At 44.1% G+C, this 17,427-nt stretch overlaps 6 protein-coding genes across 6 annotated transcripts; 4 read left to right on the top strand and 2 right to left on the bottom strand.

The window, feature by feature from the left end:
- Nucleotides 1-3,508: 3,508 nt before the first annotated feature.
- EAE98_000174 (uncharacterized protein) lies at nucleotides 3,509-3,814 on the top strand (the record flags this gene model as incomplete). Its single annotated transcript, XM_038947792.1, has 1 exon — nucleotides 3,509-3,814. The coding sequence occupies one exon, from the start codon at nucleotides 3,509-3,511 to the stop codon at nucleotides 3,812-3,814; it is 306 nt and encodes a 101-aa protein (XP_038815469.1).
- Nucleotides 3,815-5,900: 2,086 nt separating this feature from the next.
- EAE98_000173 (uncharacterized protein) lies at nucleotides 5,901-7,818 on the bottom strand (the record flags this gene model as incomplete). The annotated part of the gene is made up of 2 exons (XM_038947791.1): nucleotides 5,901-7,324; nucleotides 7,521-7,818. 2 exons carry the CDS (start codon nucleotides 7,816-7,818, stop codon nucleotides 5,901-5,903), a joined length of 1,722 nt encoding a protein of 573 aa, XP_038815468.1.
- Nucleotides 7,819-8,376: 558 nt separating this feature from the next.
- EAE98_000172 (uncharacterized protein) lies at nucleotides 8,377-10,536 on the top strand (the record flags this gene model as incomplete). Its single annotated transcript, XM_038947790.1, has 1 exon — nucleotides 8,377-10,536. The coding sequence occupies one exon, from the start codon at nucleotides 8,377-8,379 to the stop codon at nucleotides 10,534-10,536; it is 2,160 nt and encodes a 719-aa protein (XP_038815467.1).
- Nucleotides 10,537-10,561: 25 nt separating this feature from the next.
- On the bottom strand, nucleotides 10,562-11,672 carry EAE98_000171 (uncharacterized protein). Its single transcript, XM_038947789.1, has 2 exons — nucleotides 11,317-11,672; nucleotides 10,562-11,262 (listed from the first exon to the last, which is right to left on the bottom strand). The coding sequence occupies exons 1-2, from the start codon at nucleotides 11,562-11,564 to the stop codon at nucleotides 10,824-10,826; spliced, it is 687 nt and encodes a 228-aa protein (XP_038815466.1). The 5' UTR covers nucleotides 11,565-11,672; the 3' UTR covers nucleotides 10,562-10,823.
- A 474-nt stretch (nucleotides 11,673-12,146) lies between these two features.
- On the top strand, nucleotides 12,147-13,658 carry EAE98_000170 (uncharacterized protein; the record flags this gene model as incomplete). Its single annotated transcript, XM_038947788.1, has 1 exon — nucleotides 12,147-13,658. One exon carries the CDS (start codon nucleotides 12,147-12,149, stop codon nucleotides 13,656-13,658), a length of 1,512 nt encoding a protein of 503 aa, XP_038815465.1.
- A 428-nt stretch (nucleotides 13,659-14,086) lies between these two features.
- On the top strand, nucleotides 14,087-16,535 carry EAE98_000169 (uncharacterized protein; the record flags this gene model as incomplete). Its single annotated transcript, XM_038947787.1, has 2 exons — nucleotides 14,087-14,504; nucleotides 14,572-16,535. The coding sequence occupies 2 exons, from the start codon at nucleotides 14,087-14,089 to the stop codon at nucleotides 16,533-16,535; spliced, it is 2,382 nt and encodes a 793-aa protein (XP_038815464.1).
- Nucleotides 16,536-17,427: the final 892 nt, after the last annotated feature.

Here is a 17,427-nt window from a genome sequence, read left to right as displayed (position 1 = left end):
GGTGTCAGTGGTGGTGATTAGATGAGGCCCATGAGGGTAAATAGCGAACGAACGGATGGATTGATGCTTAGTTTTGCGCACACACACATCTCTCTGTATTCATTCGTATATCGTACATCCCTCGGTATCCTTCGTCCATGCATACCTACACACATGCTGCTATGCTCACCAAGCAAGCCAACTTTCACAGTGGCAATCAGTCCAAGATCTAGAATCTCCTCATTCCATCACCCATCAACCCATCTTGCCTCCGCACCAAGCAAACCCAAGAACCACCTCTCGTACAGCATCCATAGCATGACACCAAACTCGTCCCCAAAACTGACTTCCCATGCGATCATCACAAATCACCGTTCAGTAATCAACGCCCGTCCTACACAGCCTCGCGACCTCGAGAAAAAGCCGTCCACCAAAATTCTATACCTTAATCAAAATTTAATATCAAAACAATAGATTTAACTTTTTGATTGAAATTATATATATTAATAATTTATCAAAGAAAGATTCTAAAGCTTTAGTTTTTAGAATATTATAAAATATAGAGAAATTTATATTGAATTTTGAAAAAGATTATTTCTAGATTCTCTTTTATTTTTGCGGGGTTGGTGTCCGGCTTTTTCTCGAGGTCGCGAGACAGCCTCCTCTGCCAATATTAAACCCTCTTTGATCACATTAACCCTTATGAATGCGCCAAGCATATTTTGATTTCCTTCTCCATGCTTCGTATACCTCCATCCACATCCGAAGAGAACAATAATATAAATTTCTCTCCCAATTTCACATGAGAACTTTCCACGGCCAAGCAAATGCCAAGGCACGCTGTGGCACATGAGAAGATTTAAGGTTAATTTTACTTGGATGAAGGGGAGGGGCTAGTAAACTCTAATAAACTTTAAATGATTATTATTATATTATTATTATTATTAAATTCCAATCCTTTCTTCCTTTCTTCCTTTCTTCCTTTCTTTTTTGCTTGGGACGGTCGGGCAGCTTATGTATGTTTGGATGTATGTAGACATGTACTCCGAATGGAGGAATGCAAGAATGCAAGAATGCAAGAATGAAAGACCGACTGGCTTTTTCCGTGGTGATCCCAACCCAGAACTTGGTAAATTGTTGGTTATTCGATAAGGTTAACGGTGAAAAACCCTTTCTCCGAAGATGCCGCGCACCATCTCATTTGGGCACGCTTTATGCATCGAGATCTCCCCTCGAGACACGGAAAAATAGGTCGATGTCTGGTATAGGTAGGTAGGTAGATAGGTAGGTAGGTAGACTCATAGGTAGATAAGTGTACTCCGTAAAGCAACCGGAAAGTTTGGATTGCGAGAGGGGAGTCTGTTCTAGATTTGATGAATGAGACGGTGAGGAGCAGGATACGATACCTAGATAGTATGTAGATGGTAGGTAGCAACTGTTGGTTCTTGGACAGGATGGACAGGATGAATGCTACCTACCTACTACCTAGGTCTGTACCCAGGTGGACAAATCACTCCATCCAATTCGTATAAACAATCCGAACCCGATGTCCGGTTCCCCGGCCGCACGAGCGACGGTGTCGCATCAAACTTTCATTGAGGATGCATGATGGATGCTTGATTGTCGACTAGGTCGTGTACCTAGCTCAGGTCGTAATGGATACTCGAATAGGAAAGATCTTGCGATAGCCGGGAACCTTAAGCTTACTCTTAAATTCTTATTTTCATGTACGTACGAGACGGACAGAGATGTATGTATGTGTGTGAGTGGTGTTACGGTACGGGGGCTCGGGTAGTTGCATTCGTGTATACGAAGTGGGAGAAACAGTTCCGGTGAGAAGGGAATGGAATGGGGGGAGGAAATGGGATAAGGCTGTGAGTGAGACGATGAGCTTATTTGGTTCTGGATGGCGGTCGAGATCCGTTTGTTGTTGCTTGTTTGTTGGGTGGTGTGAGTGCCAAGATTACACAGATCAGTGTGGCGTGAAATGAAGTGATTTTGGTGCTTCTTGTTTGAGTAATGATGGGTGTTCAGCCGCCAATATATACGCAATGGATGCGCAATCGAGAAGTTGCTTTGCGGCAGCGTGGCATATGGGTTTACTATCTTAGCTGTGATTCAGATACGGGATTGGGATATGGGGCTAATGGCTCGATATGTTGGGGTTGCTTGATCATCTCGTCACTCTCATCGGTTTATCATCATCATCGCTAACCACAATCATAATCTCACAATACAACCCTCAGAAACATCATCTCCTCGGTCTCATACTCTCACCACGCAAAAGGCAACATGTAAACCCACCTCTAGCTTACAACACAAACAACTAGTCGAACGTTCAGGCTCAGTAAGCAATCCCAAACTCCCCACTCATAATTCCATGGAGACCCTCACAAATTCACAATCACAAGCAAGCAAGCATCAAAAGAGCGTAAACCCCATCTCATCTCCTAAAACCGATTCGGTTATTCGCTCGCTCTTCCACCCTTCATTCGTTCACTGGCCTCCCTCGTCGCAATTTGCAAATCCCAAGAATCAGGGTCGCGGTGGAGAATTGTCAGCAACATATCTGCATCTGACGTCCTCGACACGACACCCATCGTACCGAGCGCACGAATCGCATTTGTTGGTCCGAAAGGGTACCTATCGTACATGATGCATGGGCATGTGTATAAGCTCACATTGCGATGCTTGGCGTCAGCGTGATACTTGGGCCCTTGTTTGAGGAAGAGCACGAGGCTAGGCTACGAGAGATGGAATTTCTTGCGGCTTAGAGATGCTTCTGCTCGTGGGGATGAGATATGGAGATGCAGATGGAGATGGGATGTCGAGATGGGAAATTTACGATATGTTTGATATCTTTGTAGAATCCATCCTATGACTCTCATCTCGCGCTATCGTTTAGGAGGAAAGAAGGTTGGGTTAATAGACGAGAGATCAAATGAATGCTTATTTGCTTATTATCTTCGTGATTCCTTCAATACATCCATCCGGCATCCATACATTTTCGATGAGATCTCCGATCCTTTCCCAAAGAGTGAATTGCATACATAGGTAGGTACATACATACATGTATACGTTGATCAAATAGATAGATACCCAGATAGATATACATCTTTCTTCTTCTTCTTCGCCATCCTTCAAACATGACTAATGACCACCTCACCAAATAACCAATAACTACCATTTCCATAATCGCCCAGATTCATTCTCATTCTCATTCTCACACCTCACTCTCATAAGACAGACAGACAAACATGACATGACATGACATGACATGACAAGCCATATCACCACATCATCCAGCACCAAAAAATAACCTTAAACTTAAACCTAAAAATCTTCCCTTCTCCCTGTCGTCTTGGCATTTCGTCTGTACGTCGTACAGCACAGCGTCCATCTTTTCCACATTTTCTGATCACCGGTGGATATTACGATATTACGTAGATACCTAGGTACTCGTATGCATCAATAAAACTATCTGCTTGAAAAGTTACTCAAATTTTGTGATGGGAGAATTATTTCAGAGATGTATACTCGTATGTATATGGTGAGTAGGGACGAAGGGAGAAAGCACAGGGCTCGGAGAGGAGAGTGTGAAAAAAATGCAAGGGAAGAGAGGAGAGGCAGGGAGAGGCGGGCGGGGGGGAGGGACCGAGGAGGGAGGCAGGGACAGGACGCAGCAGGAGAGAGCAGCCATGCCGAGCCGCGAAAACGCAACGCGCAACACGTCAACGCGCAACACGAACGCGTACAACACGCAAACGCGCAAGACCGACCAGGGGCACCGCCCAAAGCCCGACGGAAAGAACTCAAGCTCCAACAAAAAGAATAACCTCAAACCCGTTAGGGATATTTCGAAAACACGATGTGATATGCCCCTGACCAAACCCTATTGCTAGTTAGTCCATTCGATCCCATCCCAATCCCATTCTATCATCCAAAAAAATACTTCACTCAATCCCCCTATCCCCCATCACCCATCATTTATCACCCATCCCCCCAAATCTCCCAACCCCATTAACCCAACCATCCACTCATCCCATCCAATATAACCCCCAAACCCTCAAACAACACCCTATCATTCCATACACACATTATACATTATACATTATCATATCATATCACTTATACAGAGAGAAAAACAAAACAAAAAGCAAAGCAAAGCAAAGCAAAGCAAAGCACAGAAAAGAGGGATCTAATCCGGGGGTTCGACTTGTTCACGTCGGATCCTGGTAAGGATGCGTCATCTTTCTTGTTCGCTTTTTTTAATTTCTGTTTTTGGGTTTGTTTTTGTTTTTGGGGGATAATTGGAGAGGAGAGGATGGGAGAGGATGGGAGAGGATGGGATGGGATGGGATAGATAGAATAGGATAGATAGAATAGAATAGATAGAATAGATAGAATAGGATAGATAGAATAGGATAGATAGAATAGGATAGATAGAATAGGATAGATAGAATAGGATAGATAGAATAGGATAGATAGAATAGGATAGATAGAATAGGATAGATAGAATAGGATAGATAGAATAGGATAGATAGAATAGGATAGATAGTAGGAAATTGTGATTCGTAGATTGAGGGGCTGAGTGAGTGGGTGAATGAGTGGTTGGTATTGGTAGTGGAGGTAGATGGTGAGGATATGAAAAGTAGAGAGGTGTTGGGGAGATATTAAAGTCTGGAATCTGGATAGAGAGGGAGGAGGGGAAAGGATAAGACGGAATGAGTATATTTTGGAACAACAGAGATAAGGGAAATTGGTCTGGGGCGGTAGCCTGTAGGAGAACGTTGTATGATAGGAGATTGGTCGGTCGGGAATGGATTGGATTGGATTTCGACGGGATCTCGATGTTTGAGAGGGGAAAGGGAGAGGATAAGAGGAGATTCGTATGTCTTTTGTAGATAGGTAGGTGATGTATATTTATGTATATATACACGGTCCACTATACTATATGTAGGTTGCGGGTGTGTTCAATTCAATGGGTTGTATATATTCTCAAAACCCGAGGGGGACTTGTCTTTCAGTATACAGGAAAATATCAGATCACACAAATCTATTTATCTCATCCCATCACATCGCATCCCATCCCAAAGAGGAACATTGATTGCGAATGTTAATACTTCATAAGGTTCATTCAACCCGGATTCATCCAGTCATCACATTACATTTCAAATACGTAACAAAAAGGGAATGGTCCAAGTCGGATTTATTCATCTTCTCATCTTCTCATCTTCTCATCTTCTCATCTTTCCTCCCTATTCTACATCTCAGCCTCTAACGGGTCCTTCCATAGCCTAAGTACTAGCTCATATCGAAACACTACATCTTGCCACTGCATCCTATTGTCTTCATATCCCGTAGTCCTTCGAAAAATCTCTAACATGGCAAAATTGCCTGCTTCCTGTAGACCATTGATGTTGACCGTTACCAAGTGATTTGGATTTTGAATATGAAAGCAAAGTAGGTAATGTAGATGAGCTGTGCGAAAGAGCAACAGCTCAGAATTCGATGGATTGTTTGCTATGGCACGAGTTTGGGCAGTTTCATCTGATGATCTGACCTAATAATGGGGCCGTGGTGAAAGATTCATCCTTTGAATATTAGATTTGCAGATACCTCTCCGTCGACTTGCTCTTTTTCTTTGTGGAGGTTGTGATTGTACTGTGATTTGGCGTGCCTCTCATTCATTTTCTGCTCTGCTCTTAGAATTCAAACCGAGGAAGACTCGGCATCTTGATAACACCAAAATTCCACTCATGTGGTTGTTCCTGTGGCTTCAAAGATTTATCCTCTTGAATCCCCTCACTTGCTGGATCTTCCTATGAGGTTGACCCACACTATTCGATCAATACCTAGGCCCATGGTCTTGGACTTCTTGCCAAAGAACCGCTGATCAAGGACGGCATCTTTTCGAAAATTCAGACAAGTGTTATATTTTCGAACTTGATATCTTTAAACCATTCCCATTCCGTAGGAGCAATTACCCCTACTCGACTGTATTCCTTGCTACTTTGTTCAAATACCTGTAGAACTAGCCCTACATTTGTTCGCCCTAGGCTCATCAAATAAAGGTCTACCGGTGGTTGAGGTAAATGATCAAATATAATTGGTAATGATTCGACATCTATAGAATAGTCACCAGTTTTAGACCGTTGCAATCGAAGCAATTGGCCGCGAAGATATATTCTCCCGGAGATAAGAGTTCCACGAGGGTCTTCCCCTTCGGGAACAATACTAACGTGTAAAATTTCCGGATCAGCAATTCGTGAATCTACTGGTACATGAACAAATTGTCCTCTGTTAGCCCTCGATTCGAAGACCCGGTCTTCTCTTAGGAGGCCATATGTTATCGGGACATTCATCTTAGCCCAAGACCATGAAGGTCCATAATTATGCGTACTTTGTTGCCTCGCACGATTTGACAACCATTTCCAACACAAGCCTCTGACAATGTCCTTTTTCCATAACCCGGCTACATATTCATCATTCAGAAGATACGCGAATTCGAGAGCGAGACCAGAAAGCGCCGGGAACTTGTCGGAACGATGCGTGAGTTTACGGTTGTTATAATCCTGCACCATCTTTCGCCACAGTTCATAATACTTTTCAGTCACCATATCGTGGTGCGGGCTACCCTCGTGGATCTTGTCGAGGCACCTCACACTTGAGTTCAAGAAATATCGTGAAAGACTAGATTTCAAAGCCCATTTATTGCTATTCATTCCATGGTTATGATCGGATATTCGAGCCTCTCGGCACTCAAAAAGCAAGGTGTGTTTAGTGAAGTGTAAAATTCTGGGTGAAAGTTCACGCTCCTGTAGGGTCCAGCTTCTTTGGATCAGTGCACTTTTGCTATAAAGATTGTCCCATCCGGGATAAGGAGTCTTGAAAAGAATTCCAGGTTGATTAGGAGCTTGAGGAAGCAATGGTAGCTCGCTATGTAATGCAAAGAGGCCCCCTTCACAGTTGGTTGCTGCCGCTGCTGCAATTGTGCAATATGCATGGGAATAATAGATTTTCCCCATCTTAGCTGATTCTTGTTGCCAATCCTGCAGAGAGTTTTGAACAATACACAAAGAATCAATCCATAGATATTGTAGTCCGAGACGTCTAGTAATAGTGATCGCATCGCGAAACGTTCGAGGTAGCGTCTTGAAAGGGATGGAGAGCAAGCGCCGCTCAAGTGTTTTGGTTTTTGTTGTTGCAGCCTCTGGCATTTCCTTTCCCCAACAATGTGTCAACGCAAGGTACTTTGTATAACGATCATCGCTTTGCTGCGTCTCCACTAGTCGAGGTGGTGTGCCATATCTTCCAACATCAATGAGCCGACGAGGCCGAAATCCTGTCTCGTAATGTATATTGCAGTTTACATGCTCATTAATGCAGGTTTTAATCCATGATGATATGATAGAGGTAATGTTCTGATTTCTGGGGAACAAAATGCTGGAATTCAAGTCGTCTGAGAGATGTGAGATTTGTGCGCGAGGAACCCCTAATAGAGAACGAGATCGACTGATATTAAAAAGAATTCCTCGTACCCGTAGTTTCTACATCAAACAAATAAGACTGCCCATCCCTTCCCACTTGGTAGGAAATAGGATTTCTAAGAGGGGCAGAAGCCCCTTGCTTTCGGTCGATCTTCAAATAAGTCTTCTGCCCTTCGTTACGAGATGGAGTGGAAGCAATAGCACTATGGAATAGGGCACATATGTGACAGTTTGTTGCGGATATCTCGAGGCCTTTCACTGAAAGATGATGAACATGTGAAAATTCCTCAAAGCCTCTATTGAGAATCGGCTCTACAGGAATGGCAAGACACAATGCACAAATACCCATGGTGGGAGGTCGGTGACGAATAGTGTCACTTTAAGCTTCTTCGGTTGTAATATGTTGCATGTGCAAACAAGATTGATCATGGAAACAAGCATGGAAGATTAACAAGTGTGTGCATGGTAAGTGGGGTAAATTTCACACGTGATATCGCAGTGAGCTTCATGCGAGATGAATGCTTTGATGTGAAGGAGCAACTTTTGTCAGTCGCATGTGAATGTTGATGAAACATGTAGGTAGGTGGTGCTAGAGACACGGCAACTATCATAAACGGAAGTGGTGTAGTTGGGGCTATAGTTTAGCCTGCCAGCTCGAAATACAAACTTACCAGTCTGGGATAAAGAAGGTGCATTCGTGCCAACGCTATACATCCGCAGCTCTTTCCATTTCTTATAGATGTTGACGCGTTATTTCTCGGGGTTGCCGAACGGTATGATTCCCTACCCGAAAATCCGTTTTCTCAAATTCATAATCCGTATCATCGGATCCAATACCTAGAAATATCATAACCTACACACACCTATCTTTTCACGCCCCTTCTTGTATTCTTATAATAACATTAAAATGAGCTGGCAAAATGATTCTCCTTACTCCCGGCATGAGTTTTCCAGCAAGGCCGCCGCACCCTCCAGCTCATCCTTTGCTTCTAACTTCTTCCGACGAGCCCGCCGAGCATCTCTCACAAGAAACTTTAGAAAGTCCGTATCCTTCGCAGATCCTCTTGAGGCAGAACCCCCCCAAGACAATAGCTCCGAGAATAGTGAGGTACTATATATGGCAGATTCGAAGCGACCCCAACGACCAAAACCACAACGTCGAACTTTGTCGACCATGAGCAATAGCTCTCTTGCAACTCTCGGTCAAAATTGGGATAGCGAGATTGATTCTGATCTCGACAGCGAGGCAGAGGAAGTTTCTTGGGATATCATCAACAAAGAAATACATGAATGGCAATATGTTTGTCGTACTGGTAGACCGTTCTGGTGGTCACCTGAGTTCAAAAGTACCCGTATGTGTCGTATCTCCACACTATCTCCAAAGAATCATGAAGAGCGCAGTACACGAGCTTGGATGAGAGATATTACAGACACCTCCAGACCGCACCTAAAGAAACGTTACGCCACTATGGACGATACCAATTTCGCAGATTCCAGCGATGTACAAGAACTTGCAAAAGTGATTGCTGTTCAACTTCTCGCAGCTTGTTTCACTTTAGCGCCAGATTATCTTGTACCTCTTCCGTCGACTCCAACATCATACAACAGGAAAGGAGACTCGAAACTACCAGATTCTAGGATGATAAGTTCTTTGCGTATGCACACCCAATTTCGATATTCACCTTGCTTTGGACATCAAGCACGAAGTACATCTCCGATCCACCCATGGGATTGCGGAGGGTATGATGGGTCATCGACTTATTCGTCGTCACCGCCATGCAGTGGCGATGCTACGCCGTTGAGTATCACGTCAGAACCTGCAAGAAGACGAAGTAGATTACAGAAAGTCCACAGAGCATTGAATATCTCAAAACAATCGGCATGTGATTGCACTGTTGGGAGCCATAGAAACAATCATTCTTCGAGCGTCAATTCCACATTCAGTGGCAAAGTTGGAACGTCGATGGGCCAGAAATTGAGGGACGGGCATACAATCGAATGTGGGAAGATGTCGACAACAATGCACGTGCCCGGAGCTGATAACCGAAGACACAATCCTATGGATTCAATGGTCAAAGATCTACCAGAAGTAATGCCACCAATACCGGCTGATGATACGAATATCGATACCTCGAAGATATATCGAGGAGTACGGCCAACTCTGCCACAAAGGACCAATTATCGTTTACAGCCAGTCCTCAGGTCAGAGCCCCATTCGGTATACGTGCAGCCCGTGAGGGAGCTCGTGGTAAAGAGATGGAAATCAATAAGGCGCCAATTTGGGGGTAGCTTGCAGGCTTCCTTACCAAGAAGAGGATCTAGAAATGACGAATCAGAGTCAGGAAGTGATGCAACAAGTCCCGCACTCAGCACGGATGCAAGGGCACGGAGGCGCCGGGCCCAAGAGAGGGGTGACATTCATAGTGCTGGTGGTGATGATAGCCCGCACTACAACACTCCAAGAAGCGGTGCGATGACACCACTGACGCCACTGAGCCCAATGGATCCAATGACTCCCTTGACACCTTTTACGATCCCCACAACGCCTCCTGCGACACCTATGGCCCCTTCACTACCAGGTTTAAGGCCAATGTCTCCTTTCTTTAAGGGAGAAGATACTATGGCAGCCATCACGTCTTTTCTAGCTGATGCGCGTCAACCAGAACATGTCATGATTCCACCCGATTCATTCAAGGACACAGGTGGCTATGTTTCACCAAATATGATAAGGACAGAACTCGCTGCAGGAGCAATGTTTATTCAATCGAGATCAAGCTCTCAGCCACCTTTAGAGCCAATAGCCGGTTCATGTCGGAGAAGACGAACAAGTCTATTATCAGAAGTATGCACTCCAGAGGACTTCAATGACGACGGAACCTTGAAATGTGATGAAGGGAACGAAATTCAAGGAATTCATTTGGCAAGGGCGAACTCCAGTGGAACTCAGATATTTAGACCTGGTAGCGACGGCATCGAACTTGATGGAAGGCCGGTGGGTCCTGGAAAGGAATTTTGGGATGGCCCAGTCGACAATATGGGAAAACGAAGGGAAAGGACATACTTGTAAGATTCAAAGACAGTTGGTGATTCCTAAATCGTGATCAATAATCAAATTGAACAAAAAAATCGTGGGGCAAAAGGAAAAAAGTACAAAGTTGGAATAATAAACCATTGAACCTGCCTGGGGTATCTTTATATTCTTTTGTTACAATGCAGTACCTATTCTGCCGCTGTGCACCAATAACAGTAAATCTTTAATGCCGAGTTCCAAAACGCCTCCGTATATCTGCTTCCTGTCTATGCGCCCAAGTCCAGATCCAAACGACAAACCGATAGCACGCTCTTCTTTATTCTTCAACCAGGGTTGATATTCTCATCTGCCTTTGCTCCCATACCAACCATCTCATAATCTCCAGCCCCATCTCTTCCTCTGCCCCTTCCTCTCCCTCTTCCATATCCTTGTTCTATATCCTTTGTAGCGTCGTCTTCTCCTTCCATTCCGGCACTAATATCTCTCTCCATACCAGTGCTATCTGTAACAGTATTTGTATTATTCTGAGCCGTATTCGAATTCGTACCAAAATTTATAGGGCGCAATTCTCGCCATTGACAACTCCATATGCCTAAAAAGGTCATGAGAGACGCAGATGCGAATTGTAAAGCCCACCAAAGCCAATTGCGGGGGACGGAGTGCGAATAGAAGGACGTGATTAGGAGATGCAGGAAATGAATGGTTATAGCGAAATCAGGGATAAGTTTGGAGCGCGAAACAAGAAGGAGGAGGGAGATAACTCTGTTCTTTGTGTCAGTTCCATGGAAGAAGAATCAATGCAAGACGACAACAAACCCTATAAAACTATTCAACATCCAAACGAATCCTAACATCCAGCCAACAGTTGTATCACCCCTTAAGCTTCTCCAACTCAGTACCATATCGAAAGAAAAGGCTCTTCCAGCAACCAGTGCGGTAAAGAGTATCAGCGCCGTCCCGATAACATACCAAAGCACTTGGAGGATTATAATCTGGCTGAGGATCTTTAAGGGAGGTAACTCGGAAATGGCGCCAGCGCGCGGCGGTCTTCTTCGTCGTGCCATATGTATGGATAAAGCAGTTGGGTATGCGCACTTGCTACCTTGATGGGGAAAAATGTTTGAGCATTTCTATATTGATATTGTAGCATCTGTTTTCGAGGCTGAGCTCATGCATGCACTGGACATCATATCTAGTGGCCAGAATATAGAAGGGGGTAGGCTTAGTAATTTTCGCTATCCGTTTATCAATGATTACTAAGGATTCTAATTTGGGATCACAATTTTCGGTATCTTCGCCTTGAGAAGTCTTACCCAGGACTTGATTATCAAGTTATCGCAGAACCGTCCATCTAACTGACAATATCTTGTTAAGAAGACCTATGAAGGACATACTAGGTAGATATGCTCAAGTACTACTACTATTGATGTCATACACATACTAGCTTTGGAGCTATTTGCGGTAACTGGGAAGCTCGCCTGACTCAGCACGCGGATCTACCGGCGCGACCACATCGCGTCCCGTCCCTTGTGCTAACGTTTTTTATTATTCTATTTATCTTTGTACATTTTTTTGATAGCAAATTTACCAATTCTAGTATCACTGTAATCTCAAGGGTCTCAGATATCCACATCACGCCAAGTATCATGGTCTTCGGTAAACTCTTTAACTCTTTACGCCCAAAAGCTTCTCGAAATAGATTGAAGACAGAGTCCGATGAAGGGGAGTCGGCTTACTTGAAAGCCGAGTCAGATGCAGGGAGTACCGTCAATACTTTAAGATTTAAACCATCTCGGAATAAATTGAGAAAGGAGCAGCCCACTCGTCCGAAGACCGCCAATCCGAAAGGAAAAGGGGCTTCACAGGCCACTCAATATCTTCGCCCCAATGGCCGATCATTCGATGGTGCAGTCGATGAGCAAACTGGAGAGAGGGTCGATCATACCGCACTGCTCCACGGTTTAGCCCACGTCGGATCGTTTGATTCTATGCATGAAGCTTACGGTATGGATAATCCAGATCGGCCCCCCGGAGAGCTCGCGGTAGCCAGTTTACCTTCAAAAATTTGGAGGATTATTGTGGGATATCTTTCACCTAGTGATGGGGCGAGTCTTGCCTTCTCAAGCAAAACACTTCTCCATCGAGTTGGACGTAAACCATGGCATGATTTGGATCTTCCAGAAAACCATCGATGCAGGATTGAGTTTTTGGTTCACATGGACCGTGATCTTCCTAATCATCTTCTTTGTTTCCCCTGTGCAATCTATCATGTTCGCATAATACCAGGCGAGGAACGTCTGAAAGCCACACATATTATAAATCATCTTTTCGAATGTCCAAATGCTTTAACACAAGTCGCTCCAAGGACTCGACTAACTGTCGGTCACACTCTCCCGTTTTCTTTTGTGCAGCTTGTGTTACGATCAAATCGCTACTCCCCAAGCCACGGAATTCCAGTAGAATCGATATCCAAACGCTGGAAAGATCCTCAACTTGGAGCTCAAGGCACAGGAACCTGGTCACATCAAAGTCGATATTATGTTGACAAAGGCCATCTTCTCTTACGTGTGATCAGTCAATGCTTTCCAGAACCAGATCTCCCTATAAGTGCGCAGCGGAACCTTTTGTATTCCCGCGAGGATTACTTTCCATACTTTTCGGTCTGCGCTCATTGGAGAGATGGCGATCTCATGGATGTATGTAAATGTGCGTTGGGGCACATACCCAAACGTAGAGAAACAACGTCTTCAGCACTGAAAAGCAGTCCGAATGCTCTTTTTTCACTTGCAAATCAAAGGAGTCAAATGTCCTCGCAATGCTCTGTGTGTCAGCCATTGCGTCGATGCCCACGATGTCCAACAGAGTACTTGGTTGAACTTAAATTTGCTGAGGATAAAACCGACCAAGTCAACAGATTCAAGCAAGCTATGACTGTGACGAGGTGGAGCGATTTAGGCAATGGAACTTCTCCGTTATCGCCAGAATGGGCTGCAATTAACGGCGAATTCGAGGGCTATGATTCATTTGATACCGTTAAAGGGCGTGCGATTTCTGGAATCTTTGAATCACAATTTGGTATTACACTTCCTGCGCAGAGGATCTTGTCGCTCAATCCTAAGAATGAAGAGAAAGGAGAAGATGGTCATAATTGGTATTAAGAATTATAGAAATATTAAAGCAATGTTGATTTTTCTCACATCACGCCCGAGACCCAGTTGCATTCCAATAAAATTCAAGAAAGAAGAGCGGTGGCACAACTTCATTACCCGAAAATCCTGTTTTTTTTGGATTCGGATATTAGAAATATTATTTCAAATATATGGACCGTATATTTGACACCAGAGCACCTAGTTACTTTTGTACCTTATGCTTTCCGTCATACAGTTCTTGTACAATTCGCACCAGCATCTGGTCAACTATATTTGGGGGCTAAATGTTGCAGGAATATAATCCTTGCACAGATCTCAGCTGTCTTACGCACAACTTGACATAAGCGCCCGCTATCAGCAGCTGCTACAAGTCGAGTTGGATGAACAGCTCTTCTGCGCTTGTATGATTTCCTGGAGGAACAATTTTTATTGTTATCATGCCACCGAATCTTTGTGAGATATGTCAGAAGTTCGATCTTCGAAAGCTCTTCCTTGATTCCGCCGCTCAAAATGCGACATCAGCCAAGGGAGCAATAAGTGGATATCAAAGTGCTGATCTGCAGGTACGGCCTGGTTTACCGGAGTTTTACAAGCACCATATAAGCACCGCCGCTCTAAAAGCTTCTTCAGAAGCTGGATGTGAATTTTGTGTTCTGATATGGACGACTCGATCAAAGAAGGAGGAAGATATAACTGTAGATAAGTGGCTTGATGAGACTGGTCAAGGTCAGATTTTCATTGGAACAGGAAGCTCTAGTTTCGCAAAACGTGAGAGTCCTTACGTTTTGGTGTCCCAACGACCTGCAAATAGTTCTCCGCGGGATCTGTGCAATCTCGAAGTATTTGCAATTCCAGGTAGGTCTGATTTCATTTTATAGCCTTCTTTCCCATGGTTTCAAATTTACTGAACTATTGGGATCAGATAGTACGGTACATCAGGAGAGCCCTTTCATCGGAAGGCCGATATTCGCGCAATCAAATTCTCCAGAGTGCTACAAACTGGCCAAACAATGGTTGAGAGTTTGCTCAAGAGATCATAAGGATTGCGGACCCATCAAAACTCGATGTCCTACGCGCCTCATTGATGTAGGCTCTCCAGACACCAATCCATTTTTGGATGAAAACCCCGATCGTGGTGACGTCGAATGGGTAGCCCTCAGTTATTTATGGGGTGGCAATGGTTACCTGAAATTGGAACAGTCAACATATCAAAGTCTTAAAAGCGGTATTCCGGTGAATGATTTTCCGGCTACTCTACGAGATGCAGTTTTGACAACGAGGGAACTCGGTTTGAAATATGTGTGGATTGATGCTCTGTGCATCCGTCAAGATAGCACCGATGATTGGAAGGCTGAAGCCGGCCGAATGAGAGATGTCTACGCAGGTGCGACAATCACAATTGTCGCAGCAAATTCTACTTCGACTAGCGCTGGAATGCATTTTCCTCGGCCAGAAAATGTACAGGCCGTTGCACGATGTGAATTGCCTTGGGACTCCAATACCAGCGTCTCACTTCGCTTAGTATCTCACATATCTCGTCAGGCTGCTAAGTCTAGTTCTTGGTTTACTCGTGGCTGGACGTTCCAGGAAGGGCTTTTGTCACCGCGGGCATTATCATATGGCAGAGATCAGATGATATGGGAATGTGCCTATCATACGGAGGATGAGAGTGGCCATATCGGACTTCTGGATCAAAATTACGACAGTAAAGATCTTTTACACAAACTGCGGAAGAAACAAACCAATAGAATGAGTCGCGCCATACAAAGTTTGTCATTACAGACTTATGCTCTTTTTTCGGAACTTGATAATCGTAGAGCCAAACTAGGCTATCCTTCTAAGAAACTTGCGGCCACAGGGATTAATATGCAAGAAAACTGGGGAATGGATCCGTATTTGAGATGGTCTGAAATGGTGCAACAGTTCTCAGTTAGGAATCTGACATATATGACGGATGTTTTACCGGCTCTATCCGGTATTGCTCGGGAGTTCTCGATGATTACCAAAGATACCTACATTTCCGGGATGTGGAAATCTTACCTAATTCCCAGTCTACTTTGGAACAGGAGAGCATTGAGAAAGATTAACAAAGTATCGGAGTCTGAAATTGACACCCAGTTCTTTACACATATTGATTGGAAGAAGCGTGAATCTTATTTAGCTCCTTCGTGGTCCTGGGCAAGCATCAATGCCGGAAGCGCACAACTGGAACCATACCCATTTGCGGATGCTACCGTACATCAAATAGCAGCCTTAGTCGATCTTCAACTTCACCATTCAGGAACAGATATATTTGGCCCCCTTGAGCCAGATAGCGCGTTGATCATGAAAGGAGTTCTATTTCCAGTCCACAACCTGGCGGATCATTACTGGAGATTTTCTGACCCGCCTGAGCCACTCCCAAAATTTCAAGAAAGGCTCGGCAATGATGGCATGGAGAAGATCTATTCTGGATCATGGCCTGAACTTCAAGAGTACATTCACGAATGGATAAATGACGCTGATCATGCAAGTTTTGAGTTCGAACAGCAACATATTCCACATCCAAACCAAAAATTTGGCGCCTTTCTCCTTGTGCATATCGAAGGCGTTTCTGAAGATAACAATGGTTTCAATTTAGACGGCAGTTTAGCATTTCTTCTCGTCGAATCAACTGGAAATGTTGACAATGAATATCGGAGGGTCGGTGCAATTATGATTCAAAGATCTAAAGGATATCCTACGGGCAAACCGATCATGACACTTTCCGAGGCGAAAAAGGCAGAAAAAAGGGGTGAGTATTCTTGGACAGTACAGCCTGTTTCTCCAACGGAAAAACTTATTGCAAAGGTATGGCAAGGGAGACCAAAAGAATTCCCAAACCGAAGCACGATCCGTTTAGTGTAAGGAACTATCTTTCCAGAGCGTCTTTGCAGATCGTCTAAGGCTAAACGCTTTATGGATCACTCGAACAGTCTGCTAGGATATTAATTAAGTGTGGCGATACCACGGCACGAGGGTCCAGTAATATTATGGAAACTTCTCTCCATGTACGAGTAGAAATATGAATAATATAAACCGCACCCCAAAATGAATTTTTTTAAACACATAATTGAGTATCTTTAAATTGATTTGAAGAATCCAATGTATTTGAATACACAAACCGATTTACGTATAACACTGACAATATTTGATTATCAAACTTGAATTACTCGAGTAGAACATCGATTATAAGGTTTGCTTGGTGTGCAGCTCATTTCGACCATCGCCCCCCGGATAGATATAACCCCAGTCGGAATAAGAGACAATTAAGACCCACGGGAGTTAGTTCCTATCATGGTTCCAACATCCAGGGCCTTGGATGTCAAAAAGTCAAATACGGTGATTTTTTGAGCCTTGACTATGAAACGCCCCTGTAAAATAAATGAAATTGGTTAAAATGCCTTGGTATCCATGGGATCCTCTATTAGACGAGATTTCTGGAGCCAAGAAGTGGTTACGCCTCTTTCTCTCGGGACACTAGCTTTTTGTTCTTTTGAAGCCCCGTCTTAAGCCCGTTAGATGTCAACTTACATCTCATCTTTATCCCATACACGGTTTGAATAGCTTAATCTAGCACCAGCATCGATACACCCGTGGACATGATACCTTTCCCGTTGTAGACATTACCAAACTGGCGGCTCCAGCAGAATTCTCGGATTCCGTTCCGTCTCTAATATCTATCATTGATCTCATTGGCTAGTCGATCAATAATCAGGGGGCCGTGCTTAATTCAAGACACCCCATCGTCTGGTCTAAG

This window comes from Botrytis deweyae (assembly GCF_014898535.1).
Source record: "Botrytis deweyae strain B1 chromosome Unknown BDEW_001, whole genome shotgun sequence".
NCBI lineage: Eukaryota > Fungi > Ascomycota > Leotiomycetes > Helotiales > Sclerotiniaceae > Botrytis > Botrytis deweyae.
This window is presented reverse-complemented; position numbering and strand designations above follow the sequence as displayed.